Genomic DNA, 22,124 nt, shown 5'->3' with positions numbered 1-22,124 from the left:
TCTTTGTCACCTTGCCAGTGTTATTCTGCATATTTAATTTGAGTGGCAAAATGAGAGACAATAATAGTAAGAGCTGAAAACAGCTAGCATGTGTTTTTCAAGTGAGGTCAGCTAAAGTGAGCATACTGTAATTACTCAAAATGTTGTAAAAATGTGACGGGTAAAAAAGGCTCCTTGTGTTTATCAACTGAAAGTAGTAGCTTGAATGTTTCTTATGGGATAAAACTGCTCAAAGGCAACAAAGCACAGATTTTAATTTAATCATTAATTTGTGTAGTATACTTAAAAAACTTTATTCCAATAATCGTAAACCCTAATGTTCAAATTGTGTGAGTACAACTTATTCCAAACAAGATAGCTCTCAGGCCAGAAGCCTTGTTAGCTAGCTTGCTGAAAACTGAAACTGAAAGCCGATAGAAAATACAGTTCTTCCAGTGCTATAAAGAGTACAACCATCTGTCAGCTTTTTTGTTTTAGTTTTATAACGTTGTAACACTGCCTTAGCTCACAATGAACCTCATTTAAAAGCCGACTAGAAATCTTCTGTTTTCATCACAACAAAATTAGCCAAAAGCATGCTAGCTGCCAGGCTCTGAGCAGAAAGGTTAATGAGTAGAGTCAGAAAAATATACAGCATTTAGCAGTTAAAGATTCATATCAGACCAAAACAACATAATAAAAACTGAACTTTAATTTGTTGGTTTAGCAAAAACGCAAACCAAAATAAACACTAGCATCATAGCGTGTTAATATGTGTAAAAGTAGCTTTGTCTGATAGAGTTGTCTATATTATTTAAGTAGATGAGTAAAGTTAAAGGTAGACGTCTTATCAACATTGTGTTTCCTCAAAAAAAGGTAACTGGAGCTTTAATTATCCCCAACTGTAGTAGGAAGCATCATTAATTTAATAGGTGTTACACTTGTATCACATCAGACCTTTATTTTCCATTATTTAATTCTTTGTTTCTAATAATTTCACACTTAATCATGATTCTTTGTTTAAATGTATTTCTGTTTACCCTTTTTGAATTTACTATATTTGCTAAAACTACACACTTTTGTTTAGGGTTAGAAACCCCTTGTGTTTCACTGGGGGAAAAGAGGCTTAATTTCTTAACAGGGCTTTTTGTGAAACATTTGCGGGGATACCATATGTGACGACAGCCGGATGGGATTAAAGGAGGACAAAGCAAAGTGGATCAGAATGACTGAATCAAATGCCACTGTTGTGTCATAACACTGTAAAATATATTAAATGCAAATCTTGTGGAGTCGTACAAATGTAAATGATGCTTAACTGGCATGCATATTACTATTCACGACAGGCACTGGGGGTATCCACCCTTGTGTTTTCCCAGCCCTGCATTTGGCTCGTCATAAAAAGGGACTATTTATTGGCCTGTTTTTTTTTTTTTTCTTTTTTTTTATTTCAGGGAATATAGTGACATATCAGCACTGTAAAACTTGTAATGTTTAAATATTAATGAATATGTGACTGCCTTATGAAACAGCACAATCCCCAATCTGATTTCTAGGCTTTTGATCACAATTTTAAACATTTACAGTCAAATGCAATACAACGCATGGCATTAGAATCTGCCAAAGCAGGTAACCATAGAAAAAAAAAAAAGAAAATCTGTGCTGCAGCTTTATCAAGTCACCACTGCAGTCAGTGCATGGAATGAATAGAATATGGTGCACCACACAAAACAATTTTGAAATGTGGTTTCCAGCACACATGAAGAAGTATAATTTTCATCTGACGAGCTGTATATCCAGTCACATGCAAGAGCACAGCTGACATGCACAGGTAAAATGTGCAGAAGATGATCCGACAGGTTTTGGAAACACACACACACACACACACACACCTGATGCTAGTCATGCTTCCAGTCTCAGAACCAAGCTTGCATCTCTCCAGCTGACTGGCAACAATCTGTCGTTCGGCTTCCAGCTCCCTGGTCAGACGTTCGAACTGCAACTCCTGAAGAGAGAAGGAGAGAATGTGTCAAAGTAGTCACATTTACAGCCATCCTGAACATTATTTTGGCTGTGTTGTCTCTGACACATTTTTAATTGTTGTGAAATAGACTTTGCAGTCTGTGGTGGGAAAACAGGCCAAATATCGCTGTGTCTGCCAGTTTCACATTGCCAGATATTTACAGTGAAGAGTTTGACATGCTGCAAAACTGTGACACCAAGCTAAAGCTGTCGCACAAGTGACATTTGCTATTCTGCATCTACCAGAGCTCTACAACAGATGAAGGTTTGGGGCTTTTGAGACAAGAACTTTATCTTTCTTAATGTTTTTATGTGAGTTTTTTTTTCTTTTTTTCAACATATATAAACTGATTCTGATTAAAAAAAACCATCTGTACAATAACACGTATGGATTTTTGTGCTGATGTTGCAGCAATTTGGCTGTAATGAGAGGAGTGAAAGAGGCTGTCTGTGCATTTTACACCTCTTAATGACTCAATCAGTAAATGCAGTGTAGCAGACTCAGACTGCAAACTAAAGCTTGTAGCTTTTGCCCTGATGACCTTTCTGTCATATGCAAAGGGTAAGGAATACATAGAAGAAGATTAATTTAACATGTAGAAGCTAAAAGACAATATTTAAAAAGAGAGGTGATAAGATACAGGGACTTCTGTTGGTTCTCTTAAATGACAACCAGACAGGGGCTTGACCTGAATTGTCTGAAAAATATTGTTTGAAAATGGCTTAAATCTCAAACTGACTATCATTATTTCTGCAGAGGAGAAGATTACAGAAGGTCGGATAATTCATGTCACTTCAGTCAGAAGTTTAGTCAAGCTTCAATTAAAGAAAAACTGTGTAGAAACACAATAGAAATAATTATGGTCTTATGTCAACAGCAAAATAGAAACTGTAGTGGATGTTTCCATCTCATGCCTAATGATTCATTAATGATCAAGTCCTGTTTTATTGCACTTTACTGTAAAACAACAGCAGATACTAGATCTGTATCTTCAGTAAGTGTCACACCAAAAGTAATTATTGGTGTTCTACTTTTTATTACCACTTGTGAAATTTGGTCAAATCAATGACGTAAACGTTCAGATATAGTAAGATTGTTGCTTATAAATCACATCTGTGTGGCAGTCAAAAATAAGTTTGTTGGTTTCTCTCGTAAGAAGGCAATTGTTGCTATGCTTTATTTATCTGGGATGAAAAACACCTAATTAGCTGATGTACAGGAACAACATCTGATTATTGTATTTGTGCCTGGTGTTTGCTAGTAGATTGAACATAATTGATTTTATTAGTTTGTACCAACAGAAATATGAATAAATAGAAACAGATAGTGCTTTTGTTGTGCACTGGTGTCAGGGTTTTTTTTTTCAAAAGGTTTTTGACCGTTTTTCTGGTCAGTTTGGTAAGAACAGGTGATACAATCATACAGTATATGAAATTATGAGAGAATTTAACTAAAAATAAATGTGTTCACATACTGTGCATGCATTGTATTTCCATACTGTATAGAACAAAACATGAATACTCTCATGCATTTTTATTGTCATTTTTTAAATACCGAATATAGACATCATGTCAACATTGTAAATTTCTTCTTTTAAAAACTAAACCAAGTAACTTTGTCCAAAAGACAGCTTAATGCAACAAAAGTGAATGCGCGTGCAACTACTGCTGCATAAGTTTCAAAGTTTGTGATCTTTAAAACTGAAATAAGTATAGTTTTGAGTTGCAATTAACCAAACTGTGTGAGCCTGGACATGAAATGGCTGCAAATCTGCTTTGTCGCTCCCACAATGATAATAACCACTGAAGGGCATAAAACACATGACTGCGAGTCTTGCACCGCATACAAAATTATGCCCTAAAAAAACAGAAGGGCAAAAAAAGCCCAGTGAATATTGGAAACATGTTTTAACAGATCAAGTTCAGATAAATTTATTTATCTTATACGTAGACACATCGTACAAGAATGATGCATAGAGGGGGGTTTATGAACGGCCTCATAAATGCTGACATACTTCCTGACAAGATTGCTCCAAATTAGCAAAAATATAGCAGTGAAGGAACATCCCAATATGGTGACAATTCAAAGCCTATTACATTAATCACACAAGAGTTTCCAAAAGCCTATTAAGCTAAATTTGTTGCTTTGCTGGAACCCAGCAGAGCACCGTTGGGGTTTTTTGAATAGAAAAACACAACTCTTGCAAAGTGCAGCTAATAAAAAATGTTTATTAAAAAATGTACTGACTTGTTGTAATGATGTAAACATAATAAACGTAGACAATTAGCTTTTAGTTTAACTTCAGAAAAAATATCTGACTATTCAACTGAGGTACCACAGTTATTGGAAGGTGATTAAATTATCTGACATGAAAGGGATATTGCACCGGGCTTCTTCTGTTACTCCCACTGAATCAGAGAAACACAAAACTTTGAGAAACTGTGAGCTATGTATAACTCAAACAGTAATTGGGCAAGATGAAAGGCCCATGTGGAGTTTCAAACCAAATTAAGCTACATACGTTCAGACACCAATTGTATGTTATTAAAAGTGAATAAAAAGCCTCTTGGCACAGACAGTGTCAGGAAAACAACCTAAGTTTTTAAATGACCTCAACATACAAAAGAAAGCTGGACTTTTTGCACTTGCATAATCTATATTTCCCAGCTAACACAGCTAATGGAGTGCTGGTCTGTGGAAGCTTAAAACGCTGATACTGCCTGAGGCAACTCCAGGCTTCCCACCATAATAATACAATTTGATTATAATGACTCATTAATGTAATAAGTTCACAAATCAAATTGCATGTTTCACTGTAATTATGCACCATCTTCCCCTCATCAGCATTAACTAGGCATACATGTACACATACACGCACCCTCATGCATGCAGCAGTCTGTGCCTATTCATACGTGCATGCACAAACACTTAATTGCATCTGTATGGACGCTGCCCTGCATGTGTGAGGACACACAACTGCAGCTGAGTCAAAGCAGAGGATATACAAGATAGACCCACCACCAGTGACTTGTTTATAAAAAGTTTCCTGCTGACTTTCTGGCAGCGTTAAGTGCACAAGTCATGCATGGTCTGCAGAAACACTAAATGTAATTTAAATGCAACTGGCTGCAATTGTGCAAGGGTGAAATGCAGCACTGTCTACTGATGTTTGCATGCACAGAGCGTCAAATATTCTAAAGTGTGAGTAGTACCGTTAAGTAACAAGAGCAACAATCAGAATCTTCCCCATTTCAATGGATGTTTACACTCCACTAAAAATAAAAAACTTCTAAAGATCGGTTGTGAAAACTTTTGCAGAGTGGGTTTTATTTACTGAGCTGATAATAATATATAATTAAATTAAAAGAGAATAAAAGTCACTTGCTACTAATCTTATCTGACAGTATTTGTTGAGGTTTAAGGAAGCCAATCACCCATCAGAAGCAGATTGATGATTTTCAGTGTCTGTGATCACATCACCAAAAGGCTGCAAATCCTCTGATGTCAATACAACCCAGCCACTGGTTACAAAGCTGCTTTTCCTATTTACATCTCAGACACTGCAGCATGCAAGAAAAAAAGAAGCTTTCCCTTGTGAGACTGAGTTTTTATGCAGCCAAATCAAACTCCCTATTCAGCTGATGTAAAGACCAAGAAGAAAGAAACCTACTTCAAGACAATATCTCTGTAGCAGATGAAGAAGGTGTGAAGCAATTTTTCTTTTCCTTTCCTTTTTTTTGGTTTTGTTTTGTTTGCTTGTTTAGCTAAGAGAGACTGAGATGCTGACTAACTAGCTTTGTGGCGAGACGTGAGAATTCAGATGTAAAGTCTTCTTAAAAACAGCAGAACAAAAGCGATCGCTCCCTCCTTTCCCCCCTTCCTGCTGCCCCTCCGATCTACGCTCCCTCCAATTCAGAGCTGACAGGCAGACACCTGTTACTGCCGAGGAAGAGGCAGAGCCCATGATGGAATTCATTCCCATAAAGTGCAGATGTGAAATGGCTATAAGGAAATAAATGTAAATTAAACAAATTTAAGCTGTGAGGACACATACCTTCACATGGACCATGCTTCACAAAAGCACACAAATTTGCACACAAAGTATCCAGCTTTTCTTCTTCCTTTGGTCAAAAAGTAACAGCAATGCTCCCTCACACTCCTCCAAACACTCATCTGTCCTGGGTCAGGACACAGCAAATGATAGAGAGACAGAGAGAAAGACAGAGACTCAGAGACCACAAGTGTCACTTGAGCTGACTGCCCCCCCTCTCACCCCCACCTTCTCTGTCTCTCTTTCTTTTTCCTTCCTCAGGGGCCATGAAGCACACACACGCACACACATACACTGGCTGTTCACTGAGGCACAAAGGTCCCCATGGCAACGGAGCATTTAGAAGCCCCGTGGCATTATTTATGCAACGTTGCATCACAATGGGCCCTCCCACCGACAGGCCCGGCCAAAAAAGCCCGCCACTCGCCAATCACTCTCTGCCTCTCACTCTGCCTCCTTCCCTCCCTTTTGCTCTCTGACCAGACCATCTGCACCCCCTCCCAACCCTTTTTTCCCTTATCCACCATCGCTGAAAAGCAAGAGAGGTAGGGGGGGAGATTTTGAAGAAAGGGGGAGGCAAGGCAGACTGAAGATGGATATGGGGCAGAATGGAAGCAGCCCCACACACACAGTCAAAACAGTGGGCTCATGCCGATACACAAACATGTTGACATGCACACGCACAGTCTTATGCCTTAGTAAACTTCTGCGGCTTGAAATCAGATGTAAAGAGTTTATGGGGGCAAAACGCACATTAGCTGAAATAAACCAACACAAAATAGCATGTAAGAAAAAAGCCAGAAAAATTAGTAGTAGTAAAACATATAGTAGGTATGTGTTCTGAAATGTGACTACACATACACATAAACATCTATCAACAAAAATGCCAAATCAGTCCATTATAATGTCATCCAACTTTACAAAACTCAATCATTTTAAAGGATAGGAAAATTAACAGGCACGTGACTAAACGTCGCTCCCTAATGAAGGCTAATTCAGTATCCGTTTTGCATCCTTTCTCTTTTCTGAGCTCTCTCCAGCAAATAAAAGTTACTACAGTGGTTCCCAAACTGGGGGTTGCAGAGTTATGACAGAGGGGGCAAAATAAAACGTACAGATTTTGCATTACTAACAAGACATGAACAAATTTGTGAAAATACCAGTGGACAAACGATGAATCAACAACAGAGATTTTATCTACCAAAAAAAAAAAAAAAAAGACAAGAAAATATGATGAGGTAAATCTTGCCCCAGGCTTGACCAGGTAATGGTTGGCTCCTGGCTGGAACACTAAGTTCCAAAATCATCATTCTAAAATGGTTTTGAACTACCAAAAATGTTCTTGATCAGGCAAACTAGCCACACTGAATCATTGAAGTGAAGAGCAGGGAACCAACAAGCCAGTGGTGATCTTGTGAGGTGATTAGTAATCCTTACATGGGGACAACTATAGTGGGGCACCCCACATATCAGGTCTTTTAGTAGTATGGACAGACAGAAGCTCTTCCTAACTAACAAGACACATTCTAGTTTCGTAAATTTTATTTGAATGCCTCCCTCACCACAACAGGCAAAATACTCTGATCTGATGACACAAAGATGAAACTACAAACAGTGGAGGACAGCACATCATTTATTATATTAATACAGACAAACACTCTGATGGCTGTATCAGTCTGTGGGGATGTGTTTGCAGAGGCGTGGAGGCCAGTCATGATACAAAACAAAGATGGATGCAGCACAATATAAAGCAATTCTCAATGAAAAAAATTGTTCCAAATTTATCAAATTGATCATAAAAATAATAAAAAGTTAATAATGAAGCCATAATTTTGTACACATTTCTTTCAGTCTGTAGTCTGCAAAGTCTAACAGTGTCCATTAGCAGTCTCTCAACAAATAAGAACAATTAGCTGGACTGGAACATAACATTGCTGCCTAGAGTAGCTGAAAAGAAGAATAAAATCAGCATAAGTTGTTTGAGGGATCATTTAATGTGAAGTTATCTACTCAACAAATAACGGCCAAACATCAACATTATTTATCAGGCTGAAACATTTTCTAAGTTTATCAGAAAATCGGCTTTGATTAGTTTGTTTCATCCATGTGTTTAAAAAAGCCGTCGGATCTCAGTGGGTCATCCTGCTGATGCCTCAGCTGATTGCTCGTTTTAAATGAAGTGAAAACTCCGCTCACCTGGCTTGCCGCCGGGTCACCTGGGCATTAAATGGTGCATACTCACTTAACTTGCACCCGGTCACAACTCCACAGCTCTTCTACTCAAACATTCTGTTCTCCAGTTTCAGGCTTATCACTCCGCCTTCTCTCTACTGTAGCAGCAGCAGAATGTAGTCCGAACAAATGTGAAACTTCTGTTCACCCAAATCTCATCTTACAATAGTAACGCACTGTCAGTAAAGTTTTATCCTCAGTAACGGTAATTGCGTTGTAACAATCAAAAGAGTAATTAGATTCCTTGTTACTGAAAAAAGTAGCGCCATTTATTTTAACGCCGTTACTCCTATCACTGCTGTACAGAATAATAGGTTCATTCAACAGCTAGAACAACAGCTTTTGGAAGAAGTGAAGCTACACATAAAAAAAACAAGCATCCACAATCATCTCTTACCCAGATACAGTCTGACTCAAAACCTGAATCCATGGCGTCCTTAAAGATGTGACCTCCTATATGCCAGAAAGTCTCTTTCTTTAACCTTCTCTGACTTGTTCACTTCCCTTCTTTCTGACTGATACTAACTAAACTAACAAGTACGTGCCAACAAATACGTTCTGTACATGCAAAGTCTCCAGTCATTTTCCTTATTCAAATCTGAATCAGCTCAGTTTACATGACTCCATTCCTGCATCTGCTGCCACATAATTGGCTGGGAAGAGTTCAGATTGAGAGAGTGAAGCTGACACTGATGGTGAAACCACACCAGGGTTGGATGACTGGGCAGGTCCAGATTTAATCCAATTTAGTTACTGTAGCTAGACATAATTTGATTTATTGCAAATTTCTCTGAAATTTGGTACTCTGTAAGCCAGATGTGTGAATTCTTCCAAAAATCTAGTTTTACAACCAAAACTTGAACAACAGTGAACATCTGATATGTTTAGTTTACCACCACAGAAAACTATGAAACAATGAATATTCAAATAGCTAAACTTGATATCAGTCAATTTTAAACATTTTGACTTATAAACCAGAACACTGTTTTTATTTCTTGTTAAAAAATTGATTATACAAGAAACTAAAATGTTATATTATATATATTTGGGATGATAAAAAAAAAAAACACTTTTTTTTTGTTTTGTTTTTTGTTTTTTGTCCCTGCACCCTGAGGGGATTTTAACTCCGCCATTAGTTCCTGACCATTATTATCACAAATGAAAGCCTCTTATAATAGATAGTGTTCAGCTACAACCATCACATCAAGGAAAGTAAAACACTTATTGGATGGTGACATCAATTTATTACTGTTTTCTGTGCATGTGTGTTTGTCTATGTGATTACTAATAGCTTGAAAAGCAATTTATGGAAAAGGACAACAATTAATATGTCTTAGTGAGAGGGTTCTACAATCAAGTGCTTGTCAGCTGATTGCATTACTAAAGATTAGCTCCGACCTTAGTCTCTGACTGGAGACAAAGCAAGGAGAGACAGAGAGTCAAAGCATGCAGTCATAGGCTTATAGGACCATGCTGGCCCCATTTCAGATATTACTAAAGTAAAATGAATGACTGTTGGACAGTGCAGGCCCTACACTGAGGGCTGCATGGAGAGTAAAGTTGGATTTCGTGTCCTATGGCTGACTCCTTCTTTTCTATAGAATAAAGTGGTCTAATTGGGCCCTGTGGTTTCCACTTGGCATTTAGATGTTTATGACAAGGAGGGTCCATTCAATGAGGAAATGTCACAATGGCTGTATAAGCCAAACCACTACTGTGTGCAGTTGTTTTTTGAAATTATTAGGCACAGCATGCCCGTTTAGTTACAACGTTGTCCCCAAGGCAAAGAGAAACAAAGAAACACGCAAACACAGGAAGGTGTGGTCATAGAAAGTTACTGAGTGGGGTAGCAGGGATGAAGATGGAATGAGAGATGAATAAAATACAATTGCAGATACATAAAGAAAAGATTCAAGCAGATACAGTTCTCCCTTGTTCAAAGGATATCTACAAAATTTTCTGGAACCCGTCTTTGTTGATATTTTGGTGCAACTAAAAACCTAATTTAAAAAGAAGAGAGAAATGGTTTAGATAGCATACATTTAGTGCAAATTGGTAATCCAGCTTCCTCACTACATCCAAAACATGCATAACAGGTTAATTGGTCACTCTATAATTCTTCCTAGGAGTGAGTGTGAGTGGTTGTTTGTCTCTCTATGCTGGCCCTGTGATAGACTGGGGACCTGTCCAGGGTGTACCCTGCCTCTTTCCTGCTCACTGCTGGGATAGGATCCAGCTTCCCTGCAACCCTGAATTGGAATAAGCGGTATAGAAAATGAATAAATAAATGAATGAATGGTAATTCAATACCATCTGTTTCCTTGAAGGTAAATCGAAACTTCAGATAATTATATGTATATTTTCAGGTCTTCTCTCATTTGTACTTACCCTTGTCAGCTGCTACATCAGCAGCAGTTGCAGACTCGCCACTTGTATTTAACCGGTGGTTTCTGAGGTGGAGGATATCTCTTTTGTGCTCATGTAGTTGAGTTTCAAAACTGTCCATTTTTCCTCATAACAATCTCCATACAGTTAGCACTATAGTACACTAGCCTTGGTAGCTGGTTTTTGTGGATGAGAGCTGCAGTGTTTTAAGGAAAATATATTTTGATGTGATCGCACCAGATTCTTGGGTGATATATTTGACGTTCTTTCAATTTTTTAGTCATCTTTATTTTGCAAATGTATCTTCTTTTTAAATAATATTACAGTGTACGTCCTTGAGTCTGGTATCTTAGTCAGCTAGTAACTGAATAGGCTCTGCCAATCACAGATACCTGACAGTCTGCATGCAAACTGCAGCCTTGTGTACTCTTGTCACAGCAGCAATAGGGGTGGGGTCTCCTCTTTGTGTGCAGGAGACTTGAAGGAACTGGTCTAGGCTGGTCTGGTGCAGTGAACTGGTGCCCAGCTTGAAATCGTCCCTGTGTGTTACTGAATGTGTGCAATTCTGTCTGAAAGATAACATCTTCTGCCTCCATTTATCCGTGCACTATGATATGGTAAAGTCATGTTAATATGTATTTAAATATGTGGGGAAACTAAAAAAATTGTCCAACCAACCAAAAATTTCAGTACCCTGTGCAGTACCTCTGCAGACCCCCTGTTGAAGACCTCTGCTTTAGTGCAAATTAAACCTTAAATATGAAGGGAGGTCTAGGACTTGACACCAGATAAATGTCTAGTAGCGTATATAAGCTCTTTCTTTATGTTTTAAGCTTTTTACAAAGTCTGTGTCCTACATCTGACCAGGTAACGGGTTTAAATTAAGTCTAAAGGCTCTACAGCAGGGGATTATTTGTTATATATTTTGTAATTTATCTCACTTTAGCTGTATTATGAGGTGAGTCAGTTTAGGTGGTGACACTTACAGGTACGTACTAAAATAACTTTAAACACTATAATCATAATCTAATCACAATGTGAAATACTGTATTTTTCAGTTCCAGATACCAGTGATTAAATGTTTTGTGATTTTGTAGATAAATTGTGATTTGTTAGTTCTAATCCTTGTGTAAATGATAAACTGAGGCTAAATATTGTTGAAATGACGGAATTTTTTTCAAGAAATTTCATGTTCATAATATTTTCTGAAGGGATAGTTCATTAATTTAAACATCTTGACATTGCACTTATTTGCACTAAAATAAATTAATCAAATTGTATTTACAAAGCACTTCACATGCCAAAAAGCAACACAAAGCGCCTTACATAATAAAAACAATTTATGCATAATACAATAAAATAAGCCTTTACACAACAAAGTCTAACAGAGCAATGTCAAGATATTTTAGTTTCTCTTTCATACAGTCACACACACACACACACACACACACACACACACACACACACACACACACACACACACACACACACACACACACACACACACAAACACAAGAACCCCCCCAGCCCCAATTTTCCCAATTTCTCCCTCCCTCTCTATTCTACCCAAATTAGGACTCTAAGCCCCATTTTCTGTCTTTTAATCAAATGTAGGTAGAAAAATTATAATAAAAATAAACATCTAGCTTCACGCTGCTGTGAAGAAACACTATTTTGGGGAGCCATCAACACCAGGAGCCAGCTCACCCATGACTACAGCGGTCACCACCACATGAACCACTTCAATCACGGCAGGCTGGGGACACCCCCACAGCCATAGGGCTACAGTGCAGGACCCCAGCCATCCAGACTGATACAAGAGCAACCCTGCAGACTGAGCAGGCAGAGCCCCCAGTGTGTTGGTTTCTCATGAGGAAAACATGAGGAAAACACTGGAGTTAAAAGCATTAAAACGTAAAACAATAAGAAATAAAAATAAAAAGAACAGTTGTGACTTTTATTTTATTTTGTTGTTTAAAAGTTATCAGCTCGGCTATCAAAAACTTAGTATGTGATGAGAAGAAGAGAACAAATATGTAGAGTATAATCTCTTCTGGTGGTACTGGTCAGTACTCTGGCTGCATTGTTTTAATCAGCTGAAGCATTTTCCTGGAATTACTGAGAGGCTTATCTAAGGTGGCATGACAGTCTTATATGTAACAAATGCATGGACCAATTTTACAACAGAAATTATGACAAGATGCTTGTAATTTTCCTGAGGGCTTGTTTAATGTGAGAGTTAAAAGATAAATCCTGATTTAGAAAAAAAAGGCTAAGTTTTCTCACAGTACAACTATAATATAGAGCAGTGCAGTCAGGATTAACTATAGCTATATAATGACTTTAAGGTTTTTAGGACCAAAAACAGTTACCTCAGTTTTGCCAAAATTCGAAAGTAGAAAATTACAGGTGAACTAGGTCTTTATGTCCTGTAAATTTAGAGACTAATTTGTTTTTTTGATATGTCGAGCTGGGTGTTTTCTGATGATATTGCCCAAAGGTAGTATATATAGGGAGGATACAAGTGGTCCAATTCTGCCAAGGTCCGAGAAAGAAATGGGAGTCAGATTAAGGAAATGATCAGAGACTGAGAAGCAGAAATGGACTAAAGGAAAAATCCAACGCTTTACATGTTTTGTTTTTTTTGTCTTCATCTTTTTATGTTTTTGTAACTAAGTTTTAGCCTCCAACGTCACGTTTATTTAATTATGTATTATCTAGTATCTAATTAAGTTTTAATTTTCTGAGGTAGTACTATCCAACTTATGTGAGGAATAAATCCAATTCATGTTTTCCTAAATGGTTGGATTAAAAACTAAAAGCATCAGAATCAAGGTTACGGGAGGAGAACTCTCACCCCTGTGGTATTTGCATTGGATGAAATCACCTATATACTGGGTCATCCAGCTTCCTGTGGATATAACCAGAAGGTAGACATCATGCTACTATGGTACGATGGTTGTTTACACAGCATTTAAAAGTCTAAAGCAGAACCTGAGCCAATCTTGGGACAAAAACTTAGACAATCTTTTAATTTATTCTCTTTTAAATATCTCATTAACAAAGTATCCTGCAGCAAACCCGAGTCGATGCACTGACACATGAATGATGATAACTGTTAGCTGGTGATATATCTGCATACAGTTTGGTTCAACCAGAGATCATTCTGGACAATATGAGCTGCAGTTTTAATTTAAATAAATTTGCTATTAAATAGGATGCTCAGGCATTTTTTTCATATAAGAACTATTAGGATTTTAAATATGTTACCAAATGATCAAAATACAAGAGTTGAGTCAGAACTTCCATCATGCTAACAAACTGAGATAGTATCATTTTGGCTGTAAAAATCCCAAACCAGCCTCCATTAATATACTTGCGCATGCAGGTACTTCTGTTCAGCTTTTGGGTTTTGAGTTAAATTTGACAAACTTGAATCCCTGCATTTAAACCTAATGTGCTCTGTACTGTTTTGTAGGATGACAGTATGGCAGGAAATCTAAAAAAAATGTTATTCATGCTGAAACTCTTTTAATGCTCATATCTTTTTTTTTTTATCTTACTAACGTCAGAGATGAATCGAGCAGAGAGAATATACTGTACTTTGACCAAGGACAGTTGTTAACATGCACATTCTGTATGTATGAGAGACAAGCTTTACCTCCAGCCAACATGAGAAGACAGAGAGCAGCTGGAGACTAACAAGTTTGTAGACTATATATTTTAACTCCTTTTCTACAGCAAGATTATACCACAAGTAGTTTATAATTTGGTACCGGTGTTCTGCTTCTGCAACTTTAAATCTCTTCATTTGTCCATGAAAAAGTTTGCTCAGTGATATAAGCTTTCCATTATGGAACAAATACAAAATATAGAACATTTTGTATCATTGCTTAAGATTCTGATTAATAAAACAATTACAATTTAGATATGAAATTAGATAAATACATTTTAATTATGCTAATCAGTGATTCTCCCAATACATAAGCAGGAATAGAGCTTTAAATGTGAAGGATATTTTCATGTGGCTAGAGGGCCATTCGGAGAAGAGATAAGAAAAAATTGTTAGAAAGAAATCGTCTGTGCTCTTTAATGAACGAGATGAAATCCCAGCTCATATTGCTGCATCTTTGCCTGTCTTCATTTGCATGTAATGAAATAATCAGCATCCACTGCTAGACTTGTGCTCATCAAATTACAAGTTTGGTATTCCAGCCTTTGCAGTGTCAGCCATCTGCTCTTCCATTTTGCATAATATAGCCCATCACAAGTCTGGAGTGCTAGACTCAAAACACACAGGTACACACTCACACACGCTTGCCAGTCAATCTCCATCACCTTTTTCCTTTTTGTGGCAGGTAACAGAGGAAAAGTTGAAAAAAAGATTGAGCTGTCAAACATAAGAGCCCCTTGGCCATTCTTGTGCTTACCCATGATGCACTGCTCTGTCTCCCCTGTTGCTGCTTTTCACTTCTAAATACAGACAACATACATCCACTTTGAAAGATGCAAATATTCGTTATAAGCATTAAAATGTACATGGATCACCAAGTTTTCCTGCAAATGATTTTTCTTATCTTTCTAAGGTGCAAGAAATGAGTCAAATATACATGTATGTATGTTTATCTACAACATGTCAGGTGTAAATGGGAGCAAATCGGATCATTTAGCTTCCATTTTGCTCTCTATGGTAACATACCAAGAATGACTTTCAAGGCCAGAAAAGAAAATCTTCAAGTTAAGTTCTGTATTGCGGCAGTCGTGTCTGGATGCTGTTATGACTACATTTATTCTCATCCTTAAAGTTAAGACTGAACACAAACAGGAGAAATATCTCTGCAAGCTATTGCAGCCATGAACACAGAATGAAGTGACAATTCTGCTCACATTTTTCTATACAATACCAAGAATAACTTACTCCTAACCTGAATTTAAAGAACAGCGTTGCTTTCTCCTATTGTGGATGGATGAAAGGCAACCAGTAAGAGTGTCTGTTACTCTTTGTGTACTGTTTTCTTTTATATGTGGAGATTTAAAAAGTTAAACCTTGAAAACTTTTGCTATTATAAAGTCAATGTAGAAAAGCTCAAATGCAGAGGATTGAAGAAAGCATAAACAAAACCAGAATCTAAGATTGTTATACACCAGACATGGATGCAAGCAAAGAGCTGGATGGAGTCTATCCACTCAGTCCCTGTCACAGTGCAGTCTTGCAACCAAAAAACCTTCCTAAAAAGCTTTACACCCATAGTCTCGGTGAAAGACTGATATGATGCCACATCATCAAGTCTCACTGAAGGACTATTCAGATGTCAAGGACTTGGAAAGATTTTACTCAGTGAAAAGATGTAACTATGCATCCAAGGATTCTCAAAGCACCTATGATTCTTTGTACATGTCAAAAGAGGAGCAGATGGAAGATTTTGCAGCTGAAGTTGGTGCAAAACACCTTTGGATTTTTGGTTTCCATCATTAAGTCACTGGCATCATAATCTCTATCAAAGGACAGCGTAATCGTGACTTATGGCCACTTGCTAGGTCTCTTCTATTATGTGTTTTCCAAATGTAAGTAAAAACTCTTTCTGAGCTTAAGAAAATGTGCCTGGAAAGTCCCATCTGACCAGTCATTGTTGCAAAAAAAGACCTACTTGGCTTCTGTAGAAAAGGTCACATTGTGGTTTCAGATACAAACCATATTTCACCAGTGGGGTAAATATCAGCATATTTACATTCTTGATAAGTATGGTTGTATTTACACTTTTACACTGAAGAATGTCTTAAAAGGAAACTTGCCTACAACATTTCCCTTACAAAGTATCAGTGAGTGATGAAATAGCAGTGAAATGGGACTAAGAGATATTGTCTCATTTCTGTTAAGTCATTATGAAAAAAACAAACAAACAAACAAACAAAAAAAAAAAAAACATGAGCCACCAAAGTTTCTTAAGTACCAATATTTTTAGAAATCAATTAATAAAGAACACACACAATTCCTCCAAAATCCTACTAATAGTCTGCTCTGCCTTCCTCTGCATGTCCCCTTGCATAAGAAGTGAAATAAAATAAATATCTAATCTACTTTGAAACAACTTCTTACGAATATCTAACTCTGTTGAGAACTTTGAAGAGAACTATTTTTGGTAATTTAATGAGTTAGCCAATGCTAAACAAATCTTAATTAGTCCTTAATAAACAAATAAAGAGAGTAGCAGTGCGTAGGAAAGGCCCTTTATTATCACAACGCAGCAGAGGAGAAACTAAATAAAACAACCTAATGAATCATCAAGTGTAAATATAATTAACATAAGGCTGATTCTTTAAATAAAAACTACTCTAATCGTGTGATTTTTTTTCTTAATGTGTTGTTCTTAAGTTTAATATGTTTTAAAAGTATTTGGTAAAATGTGTGGACAAACTGATCAACAGATTTTAAAAGCAAGCAATGAACCAAAATGAGCTAAACTAGCAAAAATATAGACACCAATTAATTTAACTTCATGAAAAACTTTTTTATTTAGATTCATATAACTTACAAGTCAGGCCCAAGAGAATTGCTTTTCAGCTGTGATGTTGATTAGAATGAACCATCCCACCGAGCAGCATGATGCACATTAATTATCCAGTGGCTGACAAGCTGTAGAAACTCCCCAACTGTCTTAAAACTCAGATTTGAGAAAGTCCTAGTGAGACAATTTTGTTCTTCTCTCATGAGACAGACTTTAATATCACCCCCGCCTCCCTGCTTTTCCCCCCCTTTCCTCCAACTTATGCTTCACTGCTGGTGCAGCTTGTAGAAACACAGCAGGAGGTCATGTTAGCAGCATGTAGGAAATGAAGGTTATTGCTGTAATGTAATGTGTTTTCTATTTCTGGAATAAGGGTCTAACATGCTTTGTCTAACAGGGAACATAATAAGCATTTAGCTTTGTTGTTTTTATTTATTATTGTATCTATTTTTTAAAAATAGTCACTTTAGTTTAGTTAGTTCGTTAGTGAGCCTTTTGCCAGTTTTTTAGGCCTCTTCCTTAAAAACTGCTTACACATAATGAAATGAGTGTATCTCTGCAACCACAAGGTCTATGTGAATACTTCTGGAGTCACAGTAAATGGAAAACTTGTGAGATTTGCTAACATGTGTAAATACCAGTATTGACTGTTACTGGTGAAGAATAATTGAAGATATAGCACAAAGGAAAAAAATTTCAGGCTCACCTAAAAAAAAAGAAGACAACACTTTCAGGATGAATCTAAACATCCTGTTGTAGTGATGCAGCTGTCGCTCTGAACCTCTATAGTACATGTGAACATTATTTCTGCAAAGACCAACTCTGACTTAGTGAAGCAGATTAAAATTACAGTTTGTAGTGCAGACAGTTCAGGTGAGTTCTCCAAAAAAGCAATTTTTGCACAGTTTGGCACCATCTGTTCTCAGAGCCCCCCAATTGGGGGATTTCAGGTTTTGGAAGGTTAAGTTGGAATGTTTAAAGGTACATCAGTTTTAGGAATTTCAGTGGGCCAGCATCTTGGAATAAACAAGTCATGCACATTTCACTAAAATTAAATACATATAAATAACTGACAGCGTTAATGACACTTAATTGATTCAGAGGTCTGAGACGTCAGGATTAGTACATAAAAATAAGAGGTAGATTACGAATTATAAATCTTGCTTTAATCTACTTTTTGTATGGTCATAACCCCCCCCCCCCCCAAAAAAAAAGACTAAAAGGACAAAGATAAAAATAGGTCAGTCTGCCTAACAGCATGAATACATAAACATCCAAGTAAAAGTTTTTCATATGTAGACGTCCATATAAATTAGGTGAAAGAGTCTCCAGCCAAGTAAAGCAACATTTAGCCTCAGGGCTGCTTTTGAACTACATGTTGAAATCGGTGTGCTCCTGTGCTCCTGTGATGGTGGCACACTGATGTATATCATTTAAGTTTAGAAAGTGGGCATGTTTGATTTGAAATGAGAAATTTGATCTCAAGATGACACAAGAGATCTGCCCTGAACTTATGTGCTGACCTGATAAGCCTGTTACACACTGCAATTTTCAACTGTTCCAGATTAAAGATGGACAATTTAAAAAGAAATCAAATCAAATATTAGAATTTTTCCTCTGGGAAACTTAAACGACATTGAATTTCAAACCATCTAGTGACCTTTTACATATTTCAATCAAGGCGAAAATGTTGATTAGTGTTGTCCTTGATATAATGACGCAGTGAAACTTCAGTGAGGAGTTTATAGATCCTCTGTGAGGGACTGCTTGCAGTTATCAGTTATAACATGACCAACAACAGATTGTTTACAGCACCTGGAGAGTTAACTCCGACAAATAAATCTAAACTTTATCTTTGCAGCTGTCTGAACATGTTACGCACTCATGGTTGTACATCAACTTGTCACAGATGTTAAATTTTAACAAGTATTTGCTCTCCACAGTGAGCCATCGGTTGCAGTATGTTTAATCAGCTGCAGTGTCATGTCTAAACATTTTCACCACCACCTGTATTTTATGCCTCTGAAACCAACCTCCTTAAAGCACACAGAATCCTAGCCAACAAAAATGCAACACTATCAAACCATTGAACATTTTTTAGGACTTCTTTTGAAGTAAACCTGGCATGATCATTTTCATTAAATTAATTCGCAATCACTGATACCTTTAATTTCGCTTTGCACCCACCATAACTCCAAACAGGTTGTAATTATTTCAGAATGAGGGATAAACATCTCCTCTGGAAACTGTTTCCCTCAAAAGGAGAGTATATTGAGTATATGTCTCCTGGTTGTTCTGACTGCAAATGGGACTTTTGAATATTTACATATTTGCATTAAAGAACTGGGACACTCTGATCCAGAATGTTTATGTAGGTGAACAGCACAACAAATCACTACTGCAAAGATTACAGCAGGATGATGAAATGTGCTCATAACATGCAGTTGTGCAACATTACTGATCATGTCGTCTTTCAGCTCATCTGAATATATTTAGCTTTGTATGCTCCCATGTTAACAGATGAAGATGTTGAAGGTGTGGTTAAATGCCAGCTGAAGCAAAAGAAACATCTACTTTCAAAATAGAATGATAATATTGCTTTTAAACTCTTGTTACCAAGGCTAAAATGTTTTCATTTGGACACACTGGGTGAAGTGCATTATGGGTTGATAAATGCAAATTATAGTTACTTGTGTGAATAACTCCTTGTTTATTAGCAACAAATGGATTATTTTGGTTGCCCAGTGAAATAACATGCCCACACATTTTATTGTCAGTTCCCTAAGCACTGGGTGAAAATATCCATATCCATACACATGAAATTCCTGTTGGCAGTAGGACAGAAACCATGCTCCAGATGAAGGCAGGCATGTGCAGGCAGTTACTGGAGAATCATGATCACTGCTACAATGCATTAATGCAGAGAGTGCAGACCCTTCCGATCACTTCTTTTTGTTGTGGGGGAGGTTTTTCTGGGACTCCTTTAGCTGAGTGCGTGCTTGATGGCCTTCAGGTGGATGCACATTCACTGTTGATTGGTTAGCTCTCTTAGCCCTGGCCAGGTGAAAAGTGGCTAACAGCTAGCGCCTGCTGTCACCTGTAGCATGGCTGCTGTCTAACAGGACAGGACTGGGTGGGTGAGCAGCTAGCCAGGAATCGGTCTGAACGCCAATGCTTGCCTGGCTCTGTACAGGTAGATGTCAGTTAGTGTCAGTCAGCAAGAACCAATCCTGTTAGTTCACTGCTTATCCTCACTCACTTGGTCTGAAAAGTGGCCCTTAAATGCTGCTGTCCCCTGGCTGATGTCTGTTCATCACTTTTGCTAGCCTTTCAATTAATCCATTTGTCCATTCTTCACAACACATGCTAAATAGCCATAGAGTCCCACTCTGTAATAGTCAGTAGATGTTCCTTACAATGCAAAACCTTCTGCTTTTAAAGTAGCTGCATTGTGGATAATGCACACTCTAGTGCACACTGCCCGGTGAATTTAAATATAAAAGGAAATCCTGGAACGACATGGCAGTACCCAAGCTGCAGAAAGCCTTTAGTTTAAGGTGATCATTTAATGTTTCAACACTGCAGATAAGCTAGAAAGCATGACAAAGCATGCCATGTGCCCTTTAAAAAATATGTTCACAGCTGATATTTTAGAATTTCCTGGATTATCAAATGTTACCAAACTATAAGCAAAAGACAGCTAATCAATACCCATGTCACTTACATTGTGTCTGCAGCTCAGTAAGTCACTATGTCAGATTCTTCACATTGGAATGAAACTCTTACAGACCTCAAACTGAGCTTCCCTCAATATCATCTATGATGACAGCAGAGATGATGAACGATATGAAGACAAAAGCTGACAGATGTGATAAAAACAACGTTGAATGGCTAATCAATCTCGTGGGTAGAAAGAAACAGAGGAAAACAGCAGCAGGGATCTCCTGGTGTGAGTCAGCTCAGGGAAAAGAGGCTGAGTTTGTGTACTGAAGTGTGCACGAGGCTTTTTCTTGGTCTCTCATGCCTGACCCTGTCTTCATGTACTAAAATGAACAGGAAGTGTATCAGTGTGAGAATCTGTGTTTGTGTACCCTGTTTTAAAAAAGAATTACATGCCTTGTTTTCTTTTGTTTCATAGCCTGGTAACAAACATTGGCACCAGCCCAAGCATATTGAAAAATTATACGCTGCAAAAACAAGTATTAAAGGAAATGATTAATGGCTAGCTTGAAAATGTAATAATAACTTCATCATGGCAAAGGGGCATGAAATATAAGAAACAGAGCTTGTGGAGGTTGGAGATGGAGAAGCAAAGAGCAACTGTGTATTTGTCTCCACTCCGATCAAACAGTTCTCTCCATTTCTGTTTTCCTCTATTCAGCCTTTTTCAATTTACACATTCTCATCATAAAGCCATTATCATGCTCTAGACCATCTGTAAAGATGTGTGTGTGTACCTGACTAGCTCATGTGTGACTTTCTGATTGTGGGTAGGGTCGTTTCCCGTTCTGAAACCATCATAATCCATCATGCAGTTCTGACAGTGTGAGCTGTTTATTTTGACTTGTCAAAAACAAAAAGTGGAGGAATCCCTCAGGTTGCATGCAAGCAGGCAGGCAGTCCGCGTACAGCTGAAGGAGGCCGTGCAGACTTTTAGTCTTCAGCCCCAACTGTTACTGACACATGCAAGGCAATTCAACTGATCTCCTACAGCTCCCTTTGGAGCCACAATAGGCTTCACACAAGTTCAGAAGTAGGCTACTCCCCAAGATTTGTAAACAGAATCTAATGTAGATTTAAGCTTAAGCACATAATGGGATCTAACACTGGCATATTTTTTAATCTGATGTTACTGACGTTTATTGGTACTTATCTGTAGAGTAAGCTGGTTGAAAGTAATTTTAAACACAGTCATGTTGCAGCTCTTGGGGTGACAATGTTGGTCCAT

The 22,124-nt window shown here is 37.6% G+C and overlaps 1 protein-coding gene across 9 annotated transcripts in view; it reads right to left on the bottom strand.

The window, feature by feature from the left end:
* The window catches only part of ctnnd2b (catenin (cadherin-associated protein), delta 2b), a 170,677-nt gene that overhangs the window by 106,628 nt on the left and 41,925 nt on the right, over positions 1 to 22,124 (bottom strand). For 8 of the 9 annotated variants that reach the window (XM_041993031.1, XM_041993033.1, XM_041993035.1 and 5 more), the window contains exon 3: positions 1,872 to 1,984. In XM_041993031.1, coding sequence (XP_041848965.1) covers positions 1,872 to 1,984 — 113 coding nt within the window. Of the gene's footprint in view, positions 1 to 1,871; positions 1,985 to 6,056; positions 6,237 to 22,124 lie in introns of those variants that run through there. The other variant, XM_041993037.1, reaches the window with a different exon arrangement.

This window comes from Melanotaenia boesemani, chromosome 8, assembly GCF_017639745.1.
Source record: "Melanotaenia boesemani isolate fMelBoe1 chromosome 8, fMelBoe1.pri, whole genome shotgun sequence".
Lineage (NCBI taxonomy): Eukaryota > Metazoa > Chordata > Actinopteri > Atheriniformes > Melanotaeniidae > Melanotaenia > Melanotaenia boesemani.
This window is presented reverse-complemented; position numbering and strand designations above follow the sequence as displayed.